Here is a 27832-nt window from a genome sequence, read left to right on the forward strand (position 1 = left end):
GTGGCGGCTCCACCGCACTCTCCCTTTATCTTGAACATGTCTTTTTGAATGCACCAACATGGCAGTCTGCCAGAAATGCATTAATGTAAATTCCAGGGCTGTGCCTGTGATGGATGTATCATCAGATGTTCTAATGACACTCTTTGCTGTAAGTTAATTAGTCATGGAGGACTGTGGGATGAACACAGTGTGACCCTGAACAAGGGCTTGTCTGAGTAGCCTCGGGCCCATTGGCGCAGCTCTATTGTTCAATAGAGTCCTGTGTGTCGACTGGTAGAGGGGGGCTTCTCCCTTCTGACTGCCTCAATTCAGCTGGAAATCAGAGCAGCATCACCTCCCCCCCTCCCACACGGCCCTAGCAACCACGCCACGCCGACAGTTGCCAAGCAACCAGACAATGCTGGAGCCACTGGCTGTGGTGTGCGTATGAGAGAGTTTGTGTTTTGCTTGTATGCATTAAAGATCAGTAACAGTGAGACAGAAGCAGAGGAAATCTGTTTCTTCGTTTTAAACATTTAAGCAATTCTTTTCTGTGAATATTTTGCATGTTACAAATTTAGCAGCTGATAACACAATAAAAACACAGTTATGTTAAAAAATAGTAACACTCGACGAACAAAACCAGTGAAAAAACTAGTGAAAATATAAAGAGATTATTATGGATTAGGTGAAATTAATCGTGTAGGATTTGAGCAGTGATGGCTGCATTAGCAACATGGCATTTCACTTCAGGTCTAAATGAGGTCATGTGCGTTTTAAAGGGAAATCACACAGAATATCCTTTGTGGTGCTACCTTCTCGCAATTCCTGACCTCGTTTTGTTAACTCAACCTTTATCACACTCAGATTCAGAGGTGTAAAATGCATCAGTGGTTTAACAGCACTAAATTGTAAATAGCATTAAGCATTAAGATAAAAGAGAGGAGAGAAATAATGATATCCTGGTACAATCTAATTTGTTTGCATACTAATATCATATTCAGACCTTTCTATAATCACTCGAACAATATAAATATACAAATAGGTGCTACACTGTATGTACGCCTATTTTATAATTCAGTTAAATATACCACTAGTTTATTGTTTGAATTTTTTATTATGATTTTATTTCTTGTTTTGATCTACAGTGATGGCAGAATTATTCAGATCCTCAGCTAATATCACAAAAATTATTAACATGTAATAACACTTCATTATGTAAAGTCCTACATTAAAAGTGTTAAAAAAAGTTAGTATCAGTAATATATATATATATAGTATAAGTTCCCTTCAGTCACACAATCGTGTATAATAATGCCATCATTAGACTTTTCTTATTAATTAATTGAATACTCATCTTTATTTTTTAAAATTCCTTGATATTTTATTCATTTATTTTTCCAACTGAACTTGCAAAGTAATTTGCAAATAATCGTGTCAGGTAAAGGTAATGAAGTAATAACTTTCCCCCTCAGTAATCCTGGTTCAGGGTCCCTCAGACACTAGGCGGCGTCCTGCTGCCACCAGCTCTCTACTGTGCTGTTTTCCTGAACTTTGACCTCTGTGCTTGTGTCTGTTCGGATCTCATTCGAGGAAGATGTTGCGGGTTGGAAAGATGAACGTATTGAAGCGGATGAATGGACTGTCAGAGGTGTTTCACTAGCTAAGCAGCAACTGTATTCACTCTTCAACAAGAGGATTTGTCGGCTGCTGTCAGATGACACTGACCTGCATGTTGTGCTCGGTGTCGGGATTTGTTTTGCTACATTCGCTAGTTAGCCGCTAGCTAGTCAAGTAGCTAGGAGGCTGGACCACAGCTAATTGGGCTAAATAAAAAAAAAAGGAAAGATAGCTGTCAAGTCGGAATAACATCCCGCTTTACAAAGCAGCGTAAATCAGATGACCGCCGACCAGTTCTTCCTGTGGGAGTTATGACCGTCCATCTGTCAAAATGTATCCGCGGTCAGTTTTGCCAAGTAACGGAACAAGTCACCCTGAAGTAATTAGTTAACACCGCCGAGCCAGCCAACCTGAGTTAGCCAGGTTATAGCTCACCGTGTCCGCCTCAGCATTTCAAGCAGCTGACTGGGAGGAAATTGTCTGGACAAGCTGACCTGACAGCCATCGGCTGGCTAATAGCAGGGCTAGCTAGCCAGGATAACATTATTCAGCATCAACACTTAGTAACGTTTCCAGCGACGATGGCTAACGTTACAGACCTGCAAACTAAATACAGCAAGCTAGCACAGGAGTACTCCAAGGTAAGACACTCAACCACATGATGTCTGTTTATTTTGTTAATGTTGCTAAACATTAAAGTGAGTTAGCGTAGCTACACGAACGAGCATGGGGGAAAGTGACTGTGTTATTAGCGTTAGTCACGTTTTAATGATGTGTTTAAAAGCTAATGCTAGTTATATGTTAGCTACTTTTTAGTGGCACACTAACTGCTACAAACTGCTAGAAACGCCAACATGAGCACAATAACAATTTTTAACCAGAGTAAAGGTGGAATTGTATTGCAGGGCTGTTGTGTTTGACTGTATTAGCTTTAGTTAGTGAGGTGTACTGTGTTAGATATCTGATTGTCATGCTTTAACCTGTTTTGATAATTAAGATTTCAATATGTTCAAGCTTTCTATTAAGTTTAATCCTAACAGGCTGTCATAGATCATTAAACTAAACCTGTAGGCCTACTGCTTGATCAAGAGACCTTATCAGATTCTCTATTTTATATTTTAAATATCATTCAAATCAAATAGTGTTGATGCATTAGTATTTGGCATGTTGCATTTTGACAGTGTATGAAGCCAGTAAACACACAGTGACGGTTAAGTGACAGTAAAGCATGTTTGCCTGGCGGTTCTCTGGAGAGCTCTATGTGCCCTTTGTTTCTGTGTCAGCTGACAGCACGGGGATGTGTGTTTCCTGTTCAACTGTGATCGTTAGCCAAGCATCATATCCTCTTTAGGAAGTGCTGACTATGTAACTGTTACACATACTGCTATTGTGCTTAATAAACTATGCAGTTAAAGACCACTAGTAATAGATTAAAGTGCTCTTACTGTTTTGGTTTTATGATAAACAGTAACCACACACAAGCATACCGTATGCCAGAGATTTTCTAAGTGGGGGCAAAGGCAAATTTAGCATAAGATGCTACATGTAAGCCACACTATTTAGTATTTATATTTGTTTTTGTCTTAACATTTATCTGTATATGTTTTCACAGCTCCGTGCCCAGAATCAGGTACTGAAGAAGGCAGTTGTGGATGAACAGGCAAACTCCACCTCACTAAAGGTACACATAAAAAACAAACAACTATGACCAGACCAAATAAATCCTGGATAAAGACCTGGATTGTTGTCACTAACTATGCTGGAACTACACATTGACAACTGTGCAATATTTGCGTGAAAACCTTTTTTTTTTTTCCAATCAAGTATGTATTGCAGTACAATACATAGAATTGCATTACCGTGATTTTCCTACTGTGATCGTTTGTTTGTAAGACATGTAAAACATTTGTTTGTCATAATACTCGTTTTCTCCCTAATCAGGAGCAACTGAAACAGAGGGACCAGAGCCTGAGGAAGCAGGAACAGGAGATGGACAGCCTCAGCTTTAGAAACCAACAGCTGGCCAAGAGGGTGGAGCTGCTACAAGAGGAGCTAGTTGCTAGTGAAGCCAAGGGCAAAAAGGGGAAGGTAATCATGAGTGAGATACAAGGGACTGGCTACATGGTTGATTAGTTGGTTAGATGTATTGTGCATTTTAAACATGGCCAAAAAATGTATCTGATAGCAGAACCACTCGTTTTAAGAGTGATTATGGAATTTCTTTACCAGTAAGGATTGTGAAAAATTAAAAATCATGAATAGCAATTGTTATTTATTTCTAATTCCTCCAGAGTAAAGGTGACTCCCCCTCACAGCATGGTCTACAGACCCAGAATGTTTTTGATGAAGACCTGCAGAAAAAGATAGAAGAAAATGAGCGGCTTCACATCCAAGTAAGCTGCTATGCTGTGTTTATTTAGTTCTGTGTTTTTCTTGTGTTTTACGTCCTGTACAGAGGTGTGATAGCTCTGTTTTCTGCTGTATACGTATTAGTTCTATGAAGCCGATGAGCAACACAGGAGACAGGAGGCTGAGCTGAGGGCGCGACTAAAGGAGCTGGAGAAAGACTCTGAACAGCATCAGGCTGTTGTGGATGGACTCACCACGAAGTACATGGAAACAATTGAGCGGCTACAGGGTGATAAGGCACGGCTGGAGGTGAGGATAACTGGAGACGATAGACCAAGTATATTACGTTATTTGTGTTAATGAAGTTTATTAAAACGTTTGCATTTGTCCCTCCTCCTGACAGGTGAAAGCACAGACTCTGGAGAGGGAATCAAAAGAGTGCAGACTGCGAACAGAAGAGTGGTAGATCTATTTTTTATTCAGTTTAGAAAACCAAAAGGGGGACAGCCACTTTAGTGGGAAGCATGCATGCATACAATATAGCATCAAAGGGTAGTTCAGCCAAATTCAACTAGACACAAAAATATTTGCATCAAGGTTTGGGAACAGATATAGATATCAGCACTTTTCATTTTAGAGAGCTAGATTTATTTCTATACACTATCACAACTTCTACATTTATTTCAGACCTAATTTGCATCTGTCATGCCTTTTGATGTTAAACCTGGAAACATACATGTGGATGTGATTACATAGTTCATTAAAATAAGTGGGATAAATGGTTGCTGTAGAGGTGTGTCATATACCTATGTAACATCAGTATACATTTTTCTGTGACAGAAAAGGTGTTAAATGATATAGCAATGAAATGACATATGACACATTCACAGTATGTTCTTTAGCGTGCTCAATGACACAAGCCTATTGTCAGTGAAAAAGATACTTTCTCCTAGATCTCTCTGTGAGTGCCCATGCGAAGATCTAGATACGTTTCTTTATAATAAATGTTATTTCTTATGGTCTGCAATCACTGATAAAACATTGTTCGGCAGGTTTTTTTTTAAAATATCTTTATAAATATCATCATCATTTATCATTTAAAGTCCTTCCTTTTTTTCGGTCTCTCTCTGCAGTCAGCAGCAGTTGAGGCGGTGCCAAGCAGAGCTGAACAGACAGGTGAAACAAAGCAGCAGCGTTATCCAGGAGAAAGTGCCCTTCAATGACACAGGTGAGTATCTGGCAATGAGCCACTTGGACAAAGAGGATGTGCCACAGAGCAGAGAACTGTGTGAGAACATTTATGCCATAACAGCATTCTGCCGTAGAGTAAACACTGTAATGCTACACCAAACTGTAATATTGCACACAAGGAGGCAAGGGGCTAAAACCATTTAAGCTATGTTTGTCAAGTCAATAAAGATCAGTGTAGAGACTGAGGTTCTGCTCTGGTTTACTTGTTCTGCTCTCTGTTCCTGCAGAATGTAGTGATTACAACAGTCTAAATGTACCACCACACAATCGAAGGCACCAGGTGAGCGAGAAAACCCCTGTGTTTCTGGGTTTATTGTTAATATAGAGTTAGAGCTTAAGGCCTGTATTTGTCCAGTAATTATACCCTTTATGCTTTCTGTTGTTATGATTTGAATGCTGTATTCATTAATGAATATTGTAGGTCACTCACAGTGAAAAGCTAGTATTCCATGTAGAAATAATGTCTTAGATATGTAAAACATGATGGATTCATGAATGCGTCTTTATGTCTTAGTAAGGCGTCTAATACAGTGGTCTGTGCATTGTGTGTTCTTTCTGTGGGTGCAGCTTAAAGCCCGGGATGTGGCAGGTCAGGCACTGAGCTTTATTCAGGACCTTGTGGCTGCTCTGTTGAATTTCCACTCCTACACAGAGCAGAGAGTACATATTTATCCTCTGGACTCCTCCATTGAGTCCATCTCCCCTCTTAACCAGAAGGTTTGTAAACAGCAAAAACATACAGACTAATGTTGTCTGTTGTATATGTTGTAGAACTGTAAGACTTTTGTGTTTGTCTATTTTCTACTCCAGTTCTCACAGTATCTACATGAGAATGCAGCCTATGTGCGCCCCCTGGAGGACAGCCTTCTGCAGTTACACCAAAGCATCACAGAGGACACCGTTACAACCCTGGTGAGTGGATTTAGGACAGGAACATTGCTTTGCTTGTTTATTAGTAATTAACCACTAATTCTGTTTTATTTGTTGCTAAATTAAAGGAGACTGTGATCAAGCTGAAGAGTTTTGCAGATAATTTCTCCTCATACACCCACTTTCTGCAAAAGATTCTTCCTTACCAACTGAAAAGGTCAGTGCTGTGTGTGTGTGTGTGTGTGTGTGTGTGTGTGTGTGTGTGTGTGTGTGTGTGTGTGTGTGTGTGTGTGTGTGTGTGTGTGTGTGTGTGTGTGTGTGTGTGTGTGTGTGTGTGTGTGTGTGTGTGTGTATGTGTAGAGGATTGGAGTGGAGAAAACTGTATTGATGGCTATCTTTTTCTTTCCCTTTCAGCCTTGAAGAAGAGTGTGAGGCGCCTCTTTGTACTGCTGCCCTTACTGCAAAAAACCATGAGCTGCAAAGTGACATGAAGAGGCTAACCTCTGTCTTTGAGAAAGTGCAGAACTACATTAACCTTTTAGCCTTACCCAGTAGGTTAACATCAAACCTTCTTGCTCAAAAACTCCCTCAGTTAATACTGGGTAGTAGAATCAGCTGTATGACGTGATGACAATGTGCTTTTCTTGTGCAATGTGCCTCAGGTGTTCGGCAGGATGCCATGCCACAGAGCAGCACCTCAGCTGTCTTCACCCAGCTAGCTGCCTGCCTACTTAGTCTTCACGATGCCATTAAAGGTGAGCACTTTGACCCACGGCCATTCAGCCTTTTCTGCTAAAAATTATGTTTACAGCTGAACTGCAGTCATAAATACACTACCCGTCTTCCCCTTCACATTGCGCATGCGGAAATGCTCTTAATAAACATGGCCATGAGTTCTACTGTTGTTTTTCTATTTGAATTCACCAAACATTTAAGTGATCGACAATCACAATCATTCAATTTTATTTTTTTTCCAACCACATTGGAACACGATGGTTTCCCACTGTCCTTCCAGTTTTTAAAAATGCGTTAGACAGTTCTTTACCCAGTTTCAGCAATCTCTTTAGATGTTTACTTTGCTTGATGCATGTTGATAATTTGTTTGTTGTTGACTGTTCTGGAACAGATTAACATCTTTTCCACAACCACAGGACGTGTCTTCTGACATGGTTGTTTAAGAAGTCAGAAGCTACTCACTGCATCAGTTAGAGTTAAATAACTTGTTGACACTTATCTATCCATGCAGTGACTCTTCAATGGGAGGCTTTTACTTATTTGCTTATTTAGATCCAGGTGGTGATTTTTTTTTTTTTTTTTTTTTTTTTGTTAGCAAAATAACAAAATATAACATTAACAACACACTTTTTTTCTGTCTAAATATCTTATAATACAACAAACTTGCAACTCCCTTTCTGTTAATAATCTGTGCTTCATTCATAAAAAAAATAAATGTATGTAATAAATAATTTGCATTATTTGCTACAAAGGACTTAATTGCAGTTGCAGTTTATTTGCATGGGAACATAATTTTTAGGAAACATGGTTTTGCCATTTACAATCAGTAGGTCAGTAGAACAGTACCCTCATATAAATCTTTATTTACACATCAGTCAGAGAGCAAGACTAACATTAAAAAATGTCATATTTAGAAAGGAGCCAATGCTTGCAGATTATTTAAGTGTTTGTCCTGCTGTTCCTTTTCCTCCCTGTGTGTCCAGAGATGTCAAAGCACTACAACCAGAAGGCCAGCTTAGAGCAGGAGCTCCCCACTGTCACCCAGAAGCTCTGTACCACTACGGAGTGCCTGCTGGGATCTCTGGGCTCACTGACCAGCAGCACTGGCAAGGTGTGGCCAACAGGGGGCAGGCAGCAGCCAGGTTTATATTTCCTATAGCATGTGTTCAAGTGGTGTGTGCTACTTGATGCTTTATTCAGTACATAAAAGTGTAATTGTAAGGAGCAGTTTTCACTGCGATCATGTTGGTAATTTGTCACTAACGTGAAAACGCAGAATGCTAGAACTCAGGTGGGCAGTAGTTAAATGTTCAAAGATACTGTCCAAATCACTGTTTGTACAGCTGCTCCCCAGCCAGAGTGGAGCGATAAATGATTTCTCTTTGTGAATCAACTGAACTGTTGGCTGAGATGTGTGTGCTAATGGGAGGCATAGTCCGGTGGGTTGCAGCGTTGAATAACACATTGGCACAAGATGTGTAGCGCGAGCTGCAGGCAAAAGCTTAATTGCTCAGACATTTATCATCATGGACACTTAGTGGTGGAATCATCTCTGGGCTGTAAACATACTTGTTAATTCGAGGCTAAACAGAATGCTTAGTATCCGCATTGAGAAATGTGGGCGTTAATTTGTGCTTTGTTCTCTTTTGTTTGAATGATATGACATGTAATATCACTGGTTTGCTGCAGATTGCCACTTTCTTCAGCAACAACTTGGACTTCTTTACGTCATCAGGCTACAGTCCAAGAGGCAGCACATTAACCCTCAACCCTTTGCAAGCAGAGAATATGCTTGCCAATAAAAAGAAAGCAGTTGCCTATATCCAAGCTATCAAAAAGGTTAGTAGCCTGTTTAATCTGATGACTGTTCGCAGGTCTTGGCTCAAGCCAAAGGGTGACTGATTTTGGAGCACTCTGCCCATTGAGATTACAGAGACCACATCTGTTTGTTTTTTTTCTTCATTTTTCTTTCTTTCATTACTTTTCTTTTCATTTTTCCTGGAAAATAATACGTTAAAAATAGCATTTTACAAATGGTTTGTTAAGAATATAAAAAACATGTTTTCACTAATATTATTTTTCACTGTTTTCCTGTTTTGTTTCTTCATCCAGCCCAGGCCACAATCTGTTCCATACAAAGAAGCCCTGTCAAACCGTCGTGTACTTACCAGCTCCACTGAGAGCAGAGAGGGTCTGACTCAACAGGTGGGAAACTTGATTTAAAAACACCTTTCTATAAACCACTTCACTTGTTTGGAATGGATTATTTGAAAGATTTAAATTCTTCAAACCAGCCATGTAATGCTATGTGAGCAGCATGACCATGTATGAATCAAAGCAGGGGATAAAGTCGAAAATGCTTCCACATGCTATTTTGCTTCATCTTTGACAACTAGAAACAGCAATGTCAGCTGAGACATTGGAGGGGGAAATGTTGGGGAAAAGTTGGTCATGAAAGTACAGAAGTTGTGCAAACATTTGTGGCCTGAAATGATGCAACACTATCATGGGATATTTCAGACTGGTTCCCGGCAGCCATTGCTTAGGGACAGGGTGTGATGAATTGAAAAGCCTGGCCAGTGAGAGTGTGCACATTCTGCCCTGAAGTTCAAACTGTCCATTTTTCTTTTGTGTCTCTTGAGTGTTTATTAACATACTTAACTTTATCTCTTCAGCATCAGGTTTTCTAGTACATAAGCCTCCAGGTTTTTCAAATGAAATGATCAAAACGGCTTTTTTATACAGTTTCTCAGTTTCTTCCTATATAATGTCTTGTCCTGTTTCACGTCTCCCATCCTTTGCTCAGCCCTCCTCACATACGTTTGCTGTCGTCTCTTCTTCTCTCCCTATTGGCCTCCTGCAGGTGCAGCAGAGCCAGGAGAAGATCGCTCGGTTGGAGCAGGAGAAGGAACACTGGCTCCTTGAGGCCCAGCTGGGGAAGGTGCGGTTAGAAAAGGAGAACCAGCGCATTGCAGACCTGGAAGCGCAGCTTGAAGCAGCACTAGGGGGAAGTCTGAGCTCGCAAGCGGCTACAGCCAATATACCCGCGCAGAGCTACGAAGAAGCAGAGACAGAGCAGAAAGCTGCGGGGAAAGAGACTACGTTGTGCACAAGCCTGGTAGAAATGCTTCCTGTTTGTTTTTCGCTTACAAATGATATTCTCTGCCTGTGGCACTGGTGTCTGATTTGTCTCAACAAAGGGAGTATTATCATTCTTTTCTTGTAGCTCCCCCGCTTAGCAGGTTTTTGCTTAATAAAACTCAGACATCCAATGTGCTGATGTGGCAGAATAGAAGAGTACTGAGTGCATGTCAGTACAGTCACTACCCAGAGTGTTGAGCATTTGGTTTTAGGGTTGAATCTCATCCCTGGTTAGTTTCTCCAGGCAGCAGTTGAGACCTGTCTGTGCTTGAAGTGAATTTTATATAATTTGATGTATGACTAATTTCCTGACATGTTCCTCTGTTTTGCCTCACTGGGTCTAGGTCGGCATGTTGTGTACAACACCTACAGTTGAGCATGTGAGTTGCCATACACCGACTTTATCCTAAACAAGTGCTGACCTGAATGACTGAGAATCTACACACAGACATACACTGACTTAACAAGTATATGTGCATATGTGAAAAATATGTGTTTCCAGGTGGGAGATGAGGAGTCCAGAGAGCAGCTGATAAAGACTCACTACATGTCAAGAGTAGGAGAACTCACCACCCAGCTCCAGATTTCAGACAGCAAAGCTGTGCACTTTCACTCTGAGGTGAATGTTTTTCTCAGTTACTGCTTCTTATAGCAAAGACCTCATAACACAACTGTGCTAACATGGCTTGTTTAGGAACCTATGGAAACTCTTACAGCCACTAACTCAAACACGGTTAGAGCAGAATAGTCACTTGCCTTGTTCCCACATGTTCCTTCCTATAATCATTCCCCAACTATTTTTATCTGCTTCTTTAATTTGCTTGAGACCAGGGAGCACATGAACTGAACTAGAAGTTAACCTTGTTTCTCTGTTCTTTCCTCTTTGTCCTTTGGTTCTCAAGTTCCATTATTTCCATGTGGAAAACCTCAAACTGACACCTAATATTTTTAGTATTATGGTGGGGCTTGATCTGAGGGTAGATACTTTTCTACATGACATCCTGTCACATTGTGAGTAACAGTCATGCCAGTCGTTCCCATTTTGTATCACAGCAACCAGACTACATCTGAGCTTGAGTCAGTGTTTCAGATATTAAACTGTCACCTTATCAAAATGTGCATTTACTGTTGACGCTGCCCTCAAATACACCCATTACTGGAAGATATGTCTCTCTTTACTGCGGCTTTCTGAAACAGATCTGTAAACTGTGGTGGTACGCATTAACCCTATCGTGGAACAGCAGTTGTTTACTTTCCTCTTTCCCTTTTCAAGTGTCGAGCACTGGCCAAGAGATTAACCATTGCAGAGAAATCACGGGAGACTCTGAGTGACGAGCTCAAAGTAGCAAATCAGAACATCACACGCTTGCAGGTAAAGTACCATTTAAGTGCAAGTCCTCATTATGAGACCGCTTCCTATCCGAGCGTACACACCAAGCTCCTCTCAATATTGATTTCTTTCATACAGGATGAACTGACTACAACTAAGAGGAGTTATGAAGACCAGCTCAGCATGATGAGCGACCACCTGTGTAGTATGAACGAGACTTTAAGCAAGCAGAGAGAGGAAATTGACACACTCAAACTGGGCAGCAAGGTACCACACAGACGGATTTCTGTTTTGTGTCTGTTTTTAAAAATAGACTCTAAATAAATCTTACACATTCTTTCACTAAAATGGAGTGAATAAAAAAAATTACATTTAAATTTGAGTGAGATTTAAAGTTTCTACTACTTATGAGGTGAACTGAGAAGGTCAGCGGTGGTATTGCCAGACCAGATGGGAAAAGCACCTGCTGGAACCATCTGAAAAAGTCGTCAAGCCAAAGGCTCAGAAATGGAGAGGCTTGTTCTAAGAGTGCATGTTCCTGCACGTATGCACACAGATGGCTGCAGGCTAGGAAGTTGCAGGACAGAACATGTTGGTTATGTAAAGGTGGTTATTTTCTCTGGAGGGCCAGAAACTGGCCTTAGCCTGTTCTGAGCAATCTGTTAACTGTAACAGTGCATCATCCCACTTCATACCAACCCTGAACACGACTTGATTTAACGTTTTGTAGAACTGAACTCATATGTATGTTTTTTTGTTTGTTTCAGGGAAATGCCAAAAAGAATAAAGGTCGCTAAAGTTGACCTCTAAACCCTGGCTCCATGTGACATCCCAAAGGGCACCTTGAGAAAAGATCTGGAGTGTGGAGCCTCTAAGCAGCGTCTTGGTACCATCACCAAACCTCAGGATGGCTACATGAGCCTAAGAAGTCTCCACTGTCAGGCAGTGACAAAATAAATGAACTGAATTGAGGTTTGAACATTTTTGACCGAAGAAGCTTCTTTTCACAGCACCGGTTATAACATGATTTGTTCAAAATTGCTTTCTGAAACTGTAAGTGAGGGCGCTGCTTGACCTTTTGGCCAAAGCTGGGAGGGCGAGGGAAAAACAGCTTTTCCCCAGAAGGGACAGAGGAAGATAAACAGATGGTTATGCTCACTGAAGTCAAGACTTGAAGACCAAACCCTGTTGATCAGTGTGTGTACTTTCCCTGCTTGGCGTCTGTGTGAGAGAATGAAACTGCTTTCTTACTGCTTATCTGTTTGAGTAGGTGAACCGAGTAAATGTTGGTGTGGCTGTGTGTTTCTCTGTGTGTGTGTGTGTGTGTGTGCGTGCGCAGTGTTGTCTTATTGTGTGACGGCTGAGCTCCGCTTTCCAACACAAGTCTTGTTTTACACTTAGATATTTTTAGATCAAATTTGAGATTATTTGTGCAAGTGGTTCCAAGGGACTGTATGTCTACATGCAGCATAATACCCCTTCTAATACATGCATATATCACAAAGAAGGAAGGGCTTTAAAACCTGAATGAACAACAAGCAGAGACACATCCTCATTTTAGAAAATGTTTAGTCTTTTGGGAGTAGAGACAAGAAAGGACGTCTGCCTAAAAGCAGATTAACTGTGTTTACCTGGATGAAAGGGGCAGGATGGACAAGTCAGATCTCGTAAAGTAGTGCGAGTCTGTGTCTTTGAAGTTCATAACATTAGTCATTTTTTATCACCAAAGTAAGCATGGATGTGCACTCAGAAAGCTGGTATGGCACAACTGTCTCTAATTTCATATTGTATATGTATGGATAAAAAGGGTTAAAGTGAATATAACCTCATTTCAAATCATGCTATAGTTGTACTGTATAATTTCTAGAAGAAATGTATACAAAAAGGCTTTTATTCAGAGGTTACAACTCTTAATTTTCCACAAAATTTGAAAAACTGAATCTGCAGCTCGTGTGTCTTTGTGTGTCTCCTGTAAGGCCGGATTACTGGCAAGTGTCAGAGGGGCTGGCACATACAGTAACTGGTGCTTAGACAAACTGATTCATGAATCATGGCACGGTGCAGTTGAATTTCACCGTGCAAAAAGAGCTTATTTCGCCTGTTGTGGCATGAGGTAAATGAAAGTAAAGCCCAGCAGTGGTTATGAGCAATTTTTTCAAACCTCATGTTTGCTAGTCTACACCTGCCAGCAAACCTTTGTTCACAAAGATTTGCCAACGCCCCTTAACCTGATTTAAAAAAAAACACAACACTTGTTTTTTCACAATGTAACCTGTTCAAAAGCACATATGAAAATGTGAAATCCAATAAAGAGCTTGCTCAGCATTTAAACGCTCCATGTGTTTGGGTTGCCCTGTTTATTAAACGTATCTAAGAGTTGAAGGAGACTTGGGATTTTTAAAATGCCTATAATTAAAAGAGAAAAAACTGCCTGTAACACGCCCTAACCACTGGGAAATGAGGCTACACTATTCAACTGGACATATGAGAATGGGAAGATTAATGTTTGATGCCGTCACTTTGTTTTGGAAGGAAAAACATGTTGGATCATTTTGTTGAACTCATGATGCTTTCATGTAATCCTGGTACAAGACTTTTACAAGTCAAACTAGTAAAAGTAGAAGTAATCACAACTTGTTTTGTGCATTCAGATGCTTTGGGACAAGAAAAAAATAGACATTGCAAGAAAGGTTTTAAATTGAATTGGGTTGTGTCCACTAAAAAAATCCTGTTTGAAATTGTGTTTTAATAAATAAAGGACATAGTTTGAAGTAGTTGCTTCATAAATAAGTCTGCTCACTTGTACTTTCACTTACGTTTGGTGTTTTTGAGTGTTGTGTAATTGAACAACAAAACTCAGAATATAATGAAATTAACCATAGTCATGTCAAAACATGAGCTTGTTAGGTTAAGGGATACTATATTCATTTCCAGCATGAGTATATGACCACTAGGCCTGTTAATGATTTACTCCAAAGCTGTAATCTGTGCTCGGCCGTCCCCCTGACAGCGATGATTTCCTACAGTCGTGAACGCAGCACTGCTCTGCTCGTCCCTGCACTGTCCCGTTGGAGGACAGTCTGCCTGGACTCGGGAGAGGAAGCGCTGCGCTCTTCAAACTCCCAGGATTTACACTCTCTGCCATTTTGAGTCCAAACCGGCCGACATCAGAGTTCAGACGAGTCCGTCGAACAGAAACCATGGCCTGAATCTGTGACCTCCACTCCGCGCGGTTGTGAGTACGTCTTTGTTTTGGTTGCGCTCACGTCCATTTTTCTTTTAGAGAGTAGAGAGAGATGCGAGAGGAAAGTGCGCGTTAGAAAAAAGACCTTAAAAACTTCCCTTGGAGTGAAAGTCGACTCGGGTTTGTTGTGCGTGAATGGCGCAAGTTGTTGCTCACTGGGACGTGCGCAAAGTAAGAGGAACGCACGGTGGCAACTTTACGCATCAAAACAATGGCGCAGAACTGCACCCAGAAGTGGGGCCTCCGTGTCCGGGGACACGGGCCTGGTTCTGTTGTGGATGACAACACGCTGCTGGTGTTTAGTTTCTCCAGCCTGAGTTACACCAGGGGCGTAAAATACTGTGTCTTCCTACCGGTAACTCGTGTGTTTGTCCGGCATTAGGCCGATACTGACCCCACGCTGCAAGAATGCGCGGTAACAGCAGCAAACAAAAAACAAATGTGGTTTATTTATTTAATAACCAGGAGCTCTGAGATTGATTTCTTATGTTTAGTGAGGGAGACGATGTGAGTTCTGCTCAACAGTGTTGTAATGAGGTAACAGTAGCATACATGCTAAAAGTTTGCTAGCATTTAGCAGCCAAAAGCTGCTTCAATGCACCAAGTAGCTGCAAACATGAGTGGTTAAATAGCTAATTCAAAAGTTGAAATGCTTTAAATATACTCTATAGGATGTAGAAATGATATAAAATGAATTAAAAGCAGTACAAAAAGAGTAAGTAGTAAATGAAGCTACAGCTGAAATGCCTCCCACTTTTTACTGCTCATTATTTTCCTACAGTTCTGGTTTTGTGGACTGGAACAGGTCAACACACACACACACACACACACACACACACAGCCGGGGCCCTGAACATGATCAACACAGCACTGATTTATTCATTGTGTTTAAGGTGTGAAGAGACAACAGCAGCAGCAGGACTCCAACTTCCTTTCCAGCTGCTGCTGATGGGAGGACGGAGCTCTCTCTCTCTCTCTCTCTCTCTCTCTCTCTCTCTCTCTCTCTCTCTCTCTCTCTCTCGCCCCCCAGACAGGACCAGTGGAAATGGGTCATCTCATTTCAGCACTGCACTAGATTAAATAGTCATTATGGTCACAACAGTGGTTCTCTCCTGTCAAATTAAACAGGAAATTAAATGTTTATTGACGCAGTTTTCCAAGGACAACTATCTACTTCATAAATTTGGCAGATATAGGAAATATCCCGAGACTCCAACAGGAACTCGTCTTGTTTCACCAGGAAGCATCTGTCTGAAAAGTTAAAGTTCAGATGTGGTTTTTTTTTCCCCTAAATTCAGCAGTTTTGTTTTTGAACCACTTTAGTTTCAGTCATCATTTACGTGCAAATGACCTTAAAGTAGTGTTGGTCCGGGTCGCATTAGGTCACTGCCATGTTGGAGCATTTGTTTTCTCACATCCCCATCATTTTTTTTCATCTTGTGATTATTGTTCCTCTTTGTGGATAATAGTGTCTCTATGTTTACAATAACTGCTCACGATATTCCAGACAGTTCCTTATGACATATTAATATGTCTTGTAGCTTTGAGGAATCTCTTAGCAAAGTGCTGACTGGCCTCTTTTAAAGCTGACAAATGCACTATACTATGATTGAGCTTGACACAATAATGACGTTAGGGTGACTTGAGAATTATTATCCGCGAGGTGTGTATGTTATTTTGTCTACTCAAGGTTTAGCAAGTGTAGTAATTTAAGTATAATAATCAGTAATGATAAGCTTCCCATACTGCTGTGGATTAACCTGCTCATTGTCTTTAATTGCAGTGTTACAGCTTTACTGGGAACAAACCTGAGCAGTAAATTGTGTAGGGAAACTTGCAACTGTTGCACTTCGGGATTACAGATTTTGTCTTTAAAATTAAAACTGTAAAAATTAATCCTCAGGCTTGTTTTATATGTTTACGAAATACAAAATGACTGTAATAAGCCTATCCTTATCCACAGGCTCCTTCTTTATCACTGTTTTATTCAGTTTTACAGGGATGAAGAAGCTATAAATCTGGTGCATTCCTATAATTTGATAAAATGACATTAAGATAATATTTGTTGTCAGTTCACACGAATAGAGGAGGCTGGTATTTCCTGTGTGCAAAGCGGCTTGTCCCCGAAGAATGTGTGGAATGTATTCTTTTGTCCTCTGTAGATTTAGCCGTGTCTCATTTCTGTACCGCCTGTGTGAGAGCCCAGGAAGAGACAGCTGAGTGAAAATGAGTCTGAAAGACTGTCTGTAACCCCTGTGGAGAACTCGTGCTTCTCTGTGCCCGTCACTTTGAACCTGCACTGAGGGATTCTACTATATAAATCTGAGAGGAGGAATGAACTTGTGGAAATGTGTGCATGCCATTGCAAGCATCCTCTCATTAGAAAGATGTTCTCCAGTGTTTGACTGAATACTTGTCAATTCACTACCCCTGTTTATTTATAGCTTAGAGAAACATGCCATGGAATATCTCCTTCATGCAAGTCTTGGCTGTAATCTTGAAGGGAGGGGGAGACTGTAATTGAAGCTTTCAGCTTTCAGTTATTTAAAAAAAACATTTTTATGGGGAGACAAGGATTCAGCCCTTTGAACTTGGCTTTTCTGTGGCCTTTGAACAGGATGTTACTGAGAGCAGAGCTGCCATCATTTGAAAAGACAGATTGTGATGGAGTAGCTGGAAATGTAACTGTCGAACTGCAAACTGTCTGTAAGATAATTAGACTGAATACATCAATGTTTAACAATTTAATACCAACATTGAAATATATTTTGCATATCTAATATTGGAGAGGACGTTGTAACAACGATTTTCCAGAGGAGGCTTACACATGCATTTCTGAAGCGTTATTCTGTTCTGCCACATTATATGCATTTCTGATAGTTGACTATATAGTGGTTAATAAGGCAGGACTTTTCTGCATGTGTGTCATTCTAAGGCAGGCTTGTAATAAAATGCAATAAAAATGCATTTTAGAGCAAAGGCAAAGGTCATTTAGAGGCACACTATTTTTATAGTATTATGTTTGCCTAAGACTTGCATTAGAAAATGCTGAACTTGCAAAATTTATGAAATTTCACTTTTAAAAACATTTTCTACTCTCAACCAAAATATCCTAATTGCTTTTTTTTAAATGTTTGTTGAATCACTGCAGCTAGTTGAAGGTAAAAATCAAGGAAACTAAGAACGTAATAGTTTAAGGATTTTCTGGATCCCGCTGTCACCATAGATTTATTATTTTTATAGCCAAAACATAAAATCTGAAAAAGACTGTTTATCCTATTCTGTTTTTTATTAGTTTAAAGATTTTCCAAAGCTATAAATGAACTGAAACTCTAAATTGTGCTATCACTGAGAGAACATCTCCTGCTGGATCCCTGACACTGAACTGCACAATGCTTACTTCAGTTTTATAGATATGAACTTGTTCCAGCTTTTTATTGCATTTCCTTAAGGACACGTGTTTTATTTATGTTATTGTTTAGACAGCTGCGGTAGATGACAGTGCTACTGTTGGGTGTCGGTGTCTTGTCTAAGGACACCTCAACAAGTAGGCTGGAGGACCTGGGAGTCGAACCACTGACCCTGGGGTTTATAGGCGACTGCCTTACCAACTGAGCTCCTAATGTTACCTCTGGAATATCTTAAGGCTGTAGTTATGTTTCTTTTCTAATTCTTCAAATGTGTTTTCTTACAGCGGGGAAGTCCTCTGAAGTGAGGGACAGTTAATCCAACCAAGGAGAAACTGTTGTTTTTAATCTATTATCGGACATCTGCAGCCATGTGCACCAATTATTCAAACTGGGTCACATTTGAAGATGACAACACACCACTGTCACCACCTCAGAAGCCCCTACAGTCATCAGAGATTATCAAAGCATCAGTACCACGTCCAAATGGTCTGAAATTAGTGCTTCCTCCAATCAAAGACACTTCCTGGAGCTTCAGTCGTTCCCTGGAATCCCCTCAAAGCAGCTCAAGTCTTAGTGGAAATTCCTGTGTGCCATGTAGCACATCCCTTTGCACTCCGGTGAGTGGGGGTCCAAGCAGCGTGTCCCCATTTCACTGTAACCGGTGGGAAAAGAACGATTTCTTCCGGAGTTTGTCAAGCACATCAACCACCTCTGCCTCCTCTCCTGCACCAGAAGCCTTTAATCAAACCTCAGATGGACCAATTCCTTTCCCTTCTTTCCAGGGACACACAGGACACTATAACCCTTTCTGGGATGGATCTAGACACAGCGCAGATGTGGGCAGCTCCTCGTCAGACTCAGAATCTGAAAACAGTCTACCACGTTTCTTTATTCGGACCAAAGATGGCAGTGAACCCCCACGTGCCGAACTCCAGAGCTCTTTTTCCTATGTTTGCGACAAACTGCAAGGTCTGCGAGCAGAAACGGATCATGAAACAGAGACAGAAAATGATGAGCAGAGGCAGCTAGGTTGCAAAGAGAAGGTATTAATCGAGGGTTCATCTCAGTTTGTTCCCCATGGTCTGTTTCGTAGCCAGAGGAGAGACGGTTGGCCTGTCATGCTCAGGATTCCCGAAAAAAAGAACCGCATGTCTTCTCGACAGTGGGGGCCGATCTATCTCCGCTTGTTGCCAGGGTGGTGTGCTGCAGATGTACTATGAGAAAGGGCTAGAGAAGCCATTCAAAGAGTTTCAGCTTCTTCCCCAATGTAGGCTCTCGGATATCAAACTGGAAAGCTACAGTGAACCCCGCAAAGTCCTCACAGTCAAGGTGGAACATTTCTCCTACATAGAAAAGAAACGCTATCACCCCAAGTTGGAGGTTAGTCATGAGGCAGAGGTAGAGCAGCTGCTCAAGTTTGGCTCCACAGTGCATGATGACATGGAGGACCTGGTCGTCTCCATGGAAGAGGAAATCTTCAAACTGTGTATGCCCCATCAACAGAGGCGGCACTATGAGGAGCAGGAGCTATCGTTGCAGATCACTGATCGTATCTGGGTACAACTGGATAAGTTTGGAGAAGTCATAGAGCGAACAGCCTTCACCCAGATTCACTGTCTCGCTTTTCTGAATGGACTAGGAGATTGTTTTCTCGCCCTTAATGATATCGGGCTGCAGCGCTCGGACTCCAGCTATGCATCTGAGGAGGGTACTGAACTCTGGATGGAGATTGCTGACTGCCATTTTCACAAATGCGTTAATGAGGTGGAGTTCCATAGGTCGCGGCTCATTAAGTTCACACCCCCTGATGCCTGCAGAGTGGAACTGATGCGGTACAAGACAACAATGCTAGGTTGCACAGAAATTCCCTTCTCAATAAAAGCTGTGGTAACAGTCCAAGGTGCCTATGTGGAGCTCCAGGCTTTTCTTAACATGTCAGCTACGTTCATTTCCTCCTTGGGGGGGTGTAATACGTACCCACTGTGTGAGAATGTAGTGATTCGTGTGCCGGTGCCAGGTGACTGGGTGAGAGTGACACAGACTGTGGCCTTACTCCGACAGAGGTCACTGAAGGCCCGTATGAATAGAAATGCCTGTTTGGGCTCCGTCAGTGCTGCAGACTCACAGCCTGTCATACAGGTGTCAATCGGTACCGTCAAGTACGAGAACGTATACTCAGCTATTGTGTGGAGGATCGACAGACTTCCTGCAAAGAATATGGGTAATACATTTCTCCAATTCTTTATACAGTCTTGTTCTTGTTCTTATTCAGTATGACCTATTTATTTCATTAACTTCTTGGGCTCTGCTGTTTGTTTACAGCATGCTCGCCACTTGGTGTGGCTACAACTCACCTTTGTTGTCTTCTTTGCAGCAGTGAATCATCCCCATTCACTTTCTTGCAAGTTAGAGCTGGGATCTGATCAGGATATCCCAAGTGACTGGTACCCTTTTGTCACGATGGAATGTGAAATTATGGGCGCGGTTGTGTCACAGACCAGGGTGAAGTCACTGGGCACTGAGAACGACATCCAGCCGCAGAAACATTTGACCAGCTGGACACGCTATCATTGTCAGGTAAGACGTTTGATTTGTGTGATAACATCTTGCTCAGTCCATGCAGCAGCCTTGAATGTGTTAGAGAAAATGGCTATATCTAACAGTTTAGCTAACCGGATTTTGTATTTTCAGGTTGAAGTGGAGAAAAAATGGATTGAAACTGAGTCACAGAGGCAATCGGGCTGTATGACGCAGTGACTTTTAAAGAAACTCTGAAGAGGACGTTACCCTATCACTGTCACAAATGTCTTAATAGTGAAAAGGGCATAACAAAAAAAAACCAAGGGTGATGAGGGACTTTGTGCTTATATCTGGTGTCAGTTTCATCTAATCACACATAGCCTGCTAGTATTTCTCATGGAGGTTAACCGATTTTGTATCCTGAATTAGTATAGACCTAATCAGCCGTTTAGTATGGTCCTTGTGCCTAGCACTTTACATTTACTAGTTTTATTAATTGTAAGATTACAGTGTATATGAGTACTGTATATAAGCTTGCATTTGCATCATCTGCACTGCCCTCCAGAATGATCGTCAGCCTTGATTAATGTGTCGAAAGAGCTTTATGAGATAATCTGCTTCAATAATGAGCAATATTCACCGTGTTCGAGAAAAGCTAATTATAAGCAGATGTTTAGGGTCAGGTGCTTGTGCTACCCAGCGATGATCACATGCTTCCCAAATTTCATTTGCTATGAATCCACATTTGTACACAGAAAAGTGTTATGTGGCAGTGGCATGAAAATAATAATTACTGAGAATCTCACAGTTTTGGTTCAAAGGTGGGTCACAATGTGCTGAGTCCGACAGAGCTGCATTTGTTTAAAGTGACTTAATCACTGTTATCAGGACAATTTGGTTGGATTTACTCAGGTTGAATGTCAATGCCATGAAGTTGCTAAAATACTCACAGGATTGTAGCAGCTATACACAAATATGTGAGGTGAAACAGCATGTGCCGATATTGCTGTTATTGTATTAGCTATGTATAAAAATGTATTTCCTGTTATCACGTGAATATAGCTCATTATTGTTGTTGCTTACCTAAAGCTGAACCCTCACTTTATACCAAGGTTGTATTCTGGACTGTAATTTTATTTAAGTAAATCAAATCTTTATTTTATGATCTTCCTCTGCCTCTGGGTTGTCAAAAGGTTGGATTAAATAAAAACGAATGGTGAAGCTTCATAGTGAACAATAAAGCCTTGAGTGATGACTTTATGTACTGGCTTAAGCTGGATATTATGCACATCAAGAGCAAAAATTGAAATAAACCTGAATGACTCGTGTTACTTCTTTGTTTTTGTCCACAAACTATGTGCAGGTTCGGCAACGAAGTGATGTTCTGGCAAGCCATCCTGCCAAAATGCTTTCAAAATGGGCCCCTCCCCGTGATAGCTCTACCACACAAAGCCTTGGAGTGGGTCCATAAACTGCTCGTGCTGAAACAATATAATAATACTTGTTATAATTCACTGAACAAAGGAGCAATAAAAGTAGGAGACAAATACAAGTGCCAAAATAGAACAACATAACCCAGTTGTATCAGTCATCAAAGTTTTGTTAAGAGACCGACACATTGAGCAGTGAGGATTTTAAAACATACAGTACGAAGAGATCTCAACCGTAAAAGTTTGCCATTAGTCCTTCCTATAGTTTTCAAGGGAGGTTTTTGCTTTGAGAGCCAAATAATAGTGGATCCCACTGGCAAATCTGTGGTATCGGACTGTCCAAATACAACATAAGCTTGTCCCATTACTGACAACAGGTGTGCAGCACCAAAACCAAACTGACGCATGCTGCTTGGAAGAGATGAGCAAACACCTAACAATTATTATATTTCCTGGTACAGACGGGTTCTTGTCTGTGTTGTGTATTTGGAAATGTGTTATGTGTTAAGAAGTGTTGTTAACTGTTAAATCACCACAGGGTAGGTGTCTGTATCTGTGACGCCACTATTTCAGTGTGAGTGCCGTCTTTTTTTTTTTTTTTTTAGTCTGTAAAGAGGAACCACAGAGAGACAGAAAAGTGGATCCAGATGAAGTAGGTGCTCTACTGTGCGTGAGATCCCACTTCCCATTGAGGTATTCTCTCATTTCTCTCAACAAGCTGATGACTCAAACATGTAACCGCGTGTCTTTTGCTGTCTTGAGGCTCATAAAAACTGAAACAAAGGCCATCCGTTATATACAGCTGATTTTTAGGATATAAAGATGAAAAAGCAGTAAAATAAAAAACATTAAAAGCCAGTACCAATGTTTTAATTAATATATTAATATGAAATGTCGTCTCCTCAAGGCAGCTGAATTGATCTTAATGAATCTGGACACTTGCGGTTTGCTCAAGTGGCGACAGCTGTCCCCACATAGGCAAATATTGTGAGCTATTGAAAACACACACACACAGAAGCCACATACAAGGCACATTAGTAATAATTATTTATTACTACTAATAATGATTATGGATGTTGCACAAAGTGTAGCCTGTCATCTCTGGTGAACCAAATAGTGAGAATGAGTATCTGTCATCAATCTAATTAAATCTAATTTCCACTCACACATGTGTATACTGGAGGGGAGAAGCGCACACACACAAAAGTTGTTTGGTGGTTTTAAAAAGCAGTTTCCTCCCTCTGGCGCCTACAAATGTAATTCTTCTCCTTTCCCCCCCCAGACTGAATGAAATCAGTATTAAAGGTGATTGGAGTTTTTACCTGTCCTTCAGAAACACCTGTGTGGAGCTTGATCACTGTCAGCTGTGCTGCTGCTGCTGAGCCAAACGATTTATCACGGTTCACTTCGTGTGTTGTGGTTCACAGTCTGCTGTTCCCGGTCCCCAGTTATTGTTGCCTTGAATCATGCTGAGCAACACGGGCCCAGTGGTAAGCAGCTCTCAATTTAGGCTTGTCTGGTTTTGCTAAAAGCTAATAGCTCAACAGTTGTGTGCAGACCTTTGGGAAGTATGCTCACTAACTCAGTCTGAGTAGCTCAGTGCACTTGAATTAGTCACTTAGGTTCTAAAAATACCTAGAAAACATTTGAAGGTTGACCTAGATTTATTTAGAGTATGCCCTGAGTTGACATGTTTCGGTACGAGTATGATTAGAAAAACATACACAGGCTGGTTACTTATCCCTGACTTGACGTGTCTGTGAATAAATGTAGGCCAAACTCTACTTGTCCATAATTGATGATGTGATTGAGAGTATGAGGGAGCTCTTCTTGGATGAAGGGCTTGAAGACCGTGTCCTGGACGATTTGAGACACGTGAGTCACATTCTACATAACCCCGATACATTTAAAGAAGCTAAGAAATATGATGGTAACGCATATTTTGACTCAAGTTGTCAGTTACAGCAAAGTTAGATCATCTAGTGAGGAGGTATTCCCCATGCCGGGAAGACAGACTGCTGTGTCCTCTGCTGTGCAGCTTTGGGAGTCAAAGATGATGCAGTCAAAAGCAATGGAAGACTTCAGGAAAAATAATATCAACTCCTCCAACTTTGTGCTCCAACTCCCTGCCAGCTACAGTCAGACGGATCAAGAGCTCACAGGTAACGCAGAGCTGCCCCAAACCCCAACTGCTGCTTCTCAGCAAAACTAACATTTATTACATTTGAACTGATCTAAAGATATTTATATAGTTGATCCTTGTTGTGTCACCTGCTATGGTTTCTGCTCTCAGCCTCAGTTGTTATTCCTGCAAATCGGAATCTCCACAGCTTCCCAGTCAAGGCAAGTTTCAACATCACCACTAGTCTCTATACATGAGTGGATAGAGAAGCAAATAAAAGCTATAATAATTGCATCATACACAAACAGGATGTTTAGCCATTGGATTAAATTACTACTACATACACAGTATTTGGATTTAATTGTGATATGTTAAAGCTAAGGTTGTGAACTTGCACCATTTGACGTGACGAACTAGAAATTTCAAACGGGGAAATTCAAAGCATGTGAATTCAGCTAGATATTACAGTGAACAATTTAATTGGTAGAAAAATCATTAGAAACCATTAACATTAATTTTTTATTACAGCAGGTTAAAAATGTTAAATCACAAAGGTGTTTTTAAAATACAATTTACATTAATATGAATTTGATTTGCCTTCATAGTAAAAATGACATTATCTGAACATATCTATATCTTAAACTGCCCGTCCACAAAAAACAGGCACCACCTTGATTTAACTAAACATATAGGCAAGAACGTCCCACTGGATAATTACTGTATGGATGAATATGTTTCTGCTGGTAACAAGATATTTTACTGTAACTGATTCAGTGAGTAGCTTCTCATTTCTTAAACAACCATGTTTGAAGACACATCCTGTGGTCGTGGAAAAGATGTTAATGTGTATCAGAAGGGTCAAATTATTGGCAAGAATCAAGCAAAGAAAACGTAGGAAGAAGGTCATGTGGTCTGATAAGTCCATAAATAAATGTTGTGACACTGTAGAAGCTTATTGGAACGATGCCACTGTGAATCCGTGCCGTAATCTGTTTTTTTTTTTGGACGGGTAGTGTATGAGCACATTTTACAGGTTATTTCTACATTACTATGCAGTGAAGTATGATCAGGCTTGAATCTTTAGTGTTTCATTGAGGAGTGGTGTTGTAGACTACAGTAAATCATTACTGTTGGATACAGTTTTTTTTCTTTACACATTATATTTAATTGCAGAACACCTCAGAAGCACTTGCTACATTTTCTCTTCCTGCTGGCTTAGCTTACCCTGTGCAGATACCAGCTGGAGTTACTCTACAGACAGCCTCTGGTAGGTAATGATCTAACCTCTTAGACCTGCAGCTTCTGTTTTTGACTGGGGCTGACTTACACAAAATAACATTTCACTCCTCTGCTCTGCCTCACTAAGGTCAACTTTACAAGGTCAATGTTCCAGTTGTGGTTACTCAGGCCCCAGCAGGGCAGCAGCCTGTGTGCCAACCCACGCAGAAAGTCACTGACTGGAGGGACGTCCCTACCCCTCCAGCAGTTACAGTACCGCCAAACACTATTCATCCTCAGGAGGTGGCGCCTCCCTCTGTTCCAGTTACTTCTGTCAAACAGCTGCCACAGCCAAAAAACAGTTTAGCCCCAAGTCAGGAAGTCAATGTCCTCCTGCAGTCACAGCCTCCTGCTGGTGAAGTCTCACAGCTTCAGGGGGGCAGCTCTCCACAACCTGAGGTCACAGTAGAAGAAAATGAGCCACCTGAACCAGTGAACCTCAATATGACGGCTTCACCCTGCACCCAGCTATTAGACTTCCAGATCCGCGCCGAAGAGTCTTTGACCCAGGCGGCACACTTAAAGACCAGAGACATTGATGACATCTTGAAAGAAGTGATAGAGGAGGAGAGAGAGAAAGCAGAAAGAGCGAGGAATCTGGCGTCTGCGAAGATTGGTGATCAGTCCGAGACAGCTCTTGGGGTAATTATGTTCCCTGTTCAAGCAAAATCGTGCTAATGGAAGGAGACATTCCCAAAATGCTGATCGGTCACATCAGAGGTCAGATATTTCCGACTCGCTTCGACTTCCTACAGCAAATCTCAAGTAGCCTGACCCAGGCTGATGCTCTCTTATCCACTATGGCAGTGGTCCCAGAAATATTTTTAAAATGTTTTATAAATAAAACTCTCAAAATGAAGGGTGATTACTTAGACTATTTATCGGATAGTCTGACTAATCACTGATTTATAAGACAAGCTAGAAGAGGTTGAACCTGGATATTTCTGACCTCCAATATTCATCAAACACAGCAAGAAGGAACACAAGAAATGCATTTTCCAAAATGTCCTTTAAAGAGGTACATCGACATTGTTAGCAAAAGTAGGTGTGAGTAGGTATGGGTATTTAACACAGGGTCTAATGAGACTTTCAATGACAAATGATTGAGTACTCTTTTTAAGCTATCTAATAAATATTTCTCAAAATATAGCCGAGTCTCCAACATGAACAGCACTTTAACAGCAAGGCAGGTTGCTGTGCTATGAACGAATCAGAAGTGTAATGTTGAGTCATGTCCTTTTTATGATGACATCAGTGCTTCTTTTTGCAAATCCCTACTAAGCTGGACCTGGTCTACAACTACAGTGAGATCTCAGACATCGTTCAGCTGGACGGTCCTGGAGACAGCTCTGACATTGAGGACGAGGAGGAGGGAGTTCCCCTGGAAGAGAACGACTTTCTGGGTATAATAAATGCAGAGGCCATAAAGGCCCTGCAGGAAGGAGATGGAAGCAGTGACGGCAACAGTGTCTCCTCCAGCAGTGACAGCGAGGGAGCAGATGAACTTTATAATGTAGAGGAAGAGGTGAGAGACTTGGGGATACATTTTTATGAGCCACAGTGTCGGTTTTTGCCACAGGAACATCTGTGTGGGAAAAACTCCAGTTGATTTGTGACTGTCTGTGTGTGTTTTCCAACAAACACATTTTCTGCTGATTAGGATCCGCTGAATTCAGGTGATGACGTGATTGAGCAAGACATCCCAGATCTGTTTGACACTGACAATGTAATCGTTTGCCAGTATGACAAAGTAAGACGCGTTTAGCTTTTATACTGACAATGATTTTGCTTCTCAACAAAGCCCAGTGCTGAATGCCGACTGTAAACATTGTCACGTTTTCTTTGTGTTGCAGATTCACCGCAGTAAGAACCGCTGGAAGTTTCATTTGAAAGATGGAGTAATGTGTTACGGCGGCAGGGACTACGTGTTCTCCAAAGCTGTTGGGGAAGCTGAGTGGTGATGAGCTGTTCTCTTGAACAGATCAGATAATCATGCGTAAAGAAGGGACACGATGATTTAAAAGGGAACAATCAGTTGGTGTAGACCTCTTGGAGTAATTTGGTTCACTGAGGAGGTAGTTAAACGCCACTGCAAAATCACTTTTTTTCTTTTTTTGATCTAATACTTCAAATTTGAAGTGTTGCTTGTGAATCAAATTTGCTAAAACAAATGAGTTTATGTTATTAGTCGTCATTTGTGGAGCAAAACATTACTTGTTTTCTTTTGTCCTTATCATGCTGCTGTGAATGTATCTGTATAATATACTGTTTAGTTTTCTAACGCTGTAATGTTTTGTCTTCACTCAAATCAAATACACTGAACTGTACTGTTTTGCTGCAAGTCGGTGAGCTCTTGTTTCTCTGCAACCCTGTACAAAGCCAGTTGACCTGTTATGTCAGTCTTCATAATGAATGAAAGAGTTTTTTCATCTTAATACTGAATCCATACAAGTCCTAAGAGGCCAGTAGAAACAAATTCTGTGGAAAAAGGATGAATTTTTGAACTGAAAAAAAAAAGCTTTGACCAATTTTGACAGAAAAAAAAAAGTTACT

At 41.0% G+C, this 27832-nt stretch overlaps 3 protein-coding genes across 3 annotated transcripts; all 3 read left to right on the forward strand.

Moving 5' to 3' along the window:
• Nucleotides 1-1548: 1548 nt before the first annotated feature.
• ppp1r21 (protein phosphatase 1, regulatory subunit 21) lies at nt 1549-13611 on the forward strand. The gene is made up of 22 exons (XM_026355339.1): nt 1549-2240; nt 3212-3280; nt 3541-3687; nt 3891-3992; nt 4093-4257; nt 4352-4410; nt 5082-5176; nt 5427-5479; nt 5767-5916; nt 6010-6111; nt 6198-6286; nt 6484-6620; nt 6732-6824; nt 7788-7915; nt 8494-8643; nt 8917-9009; nt 9668-9922; nt 10290-10325; nt 10448-10564; nt 11219-11317; nt 11414-11542; nt 12043-13611. The coding sequence occupies exons 1-22, from the start codon at nt 2181-2183 to the stop codon at nt 12070-12072; spliced, it is 2358 nt and encodes a 785-aa protein (XP_026211124.1). The 5' UTR covers nt 1549-2180; the 3' UTR covers nt 12073-13611.
• A 710-nt stretch (nt 13612-14321) lies between these two features.
• LOC113158932 (stonin-1) lies at nt 14322-21780 on the forward strand. Its single transcript, XM_026355317.1, is given in 5 exon segments — nt 14322-14514; nt 18214-19122; nt 19124-20150; nt 20304-20506; nt 20621-21780. Coding segments are annotated over 4 exon segments (2121 nt in total). The 5' UTR covers nt 14322-14514; nt 18214-18297; the 3' UTR covers nt 20687-21780.
• A 1429-nt stretch (nt 21781-23209) lies between these two features.
• On the forward strand, nt 23210-27721 carry gtf2a1l (general transcription factor IIA, 1-like). The gene is made up of 9 exons (XM_026355318.1): nt 23210-23369; nt 23653-23754; nt 23918-24041; nt 24173-24222; nt 25175-25268; nt 25368-25921; nt 26562-26804; nt 26940-27029; nt 27133-27721. Exons 1-9 carry the CDS (start codon nt 23346-23348, stop codon nt 27238-27240), a joined length of 1389 nt encoding a protein of 462 aa, XP_026211103.1. The 5' UTR covers nt 23210-23345; the 3' UTR covers nt 27241-27721.
• Nucleotides 27722-27832: the final 111 nt, after the last annotated feature.

Source organism: Anabas testudineus, chromosome 15 (genome assembly GCF_900324465.2).
Source record: "Anabas testudineus chromosome 15, fAnaTes1.2, whole genome shotgun sequence".
Lineage (NCBI taxonomy): Eukaryota > Metazoa > Chordata > Actinopteri > Anabantiformes > Anabantidae > Anabas > Anabas testudineus.

What these genes read in the sequence shown, in the direction of transcription:
- ppp1r21 (XM_026355339.1), top strand. Translation starts at nt 2,181, where the DNA reads ATGGCTAACGTTACAGACCTGCAAACTAAATACAGCAAGCTAGCACAG. An exon ending in TCTTCACGATGCCATTAAAG is followed by an intron (nt 6,825 to 7,787) that starts GTGAGCACTTTG and finishes CTGTGTGTCCAG; the next exon opens with AGATGTCAAAGCACTACAAC. An exon ending in TGACCAGCAGCACTGGCAAG is followed by an intron (nt 7,916 to 8,493) that starts GTGTGGCCAACA and finishes GGTTTGCTGCAG; the next exon opens with ATTGCCACTTTCTTCAGCAA.
- gtf2a1l (XM_026355318.1), top strand. Translation starts at nt 23,346, where the DNA reads ATGCTGAGCAACACGGGCCCAGTG. An exon ending in TGAGCAACACGGGCCCAGTG is followed by an intron (nt 23,370 to 23,652) that starts GTAAGCAGCTCT and finishes GAATAAATGTAG; the next exon opens with GCCAAACTCTACTTGTCCAT. An exon ending in AGTCCGAGACAGCTCTTGGG is followed by an intron (nt 25,922 to 26,561) that starts GTAATTATGTTC and finishes ATCCCTACTAAG; the next exon opens with CTGGACCTGGTCTACAACTA.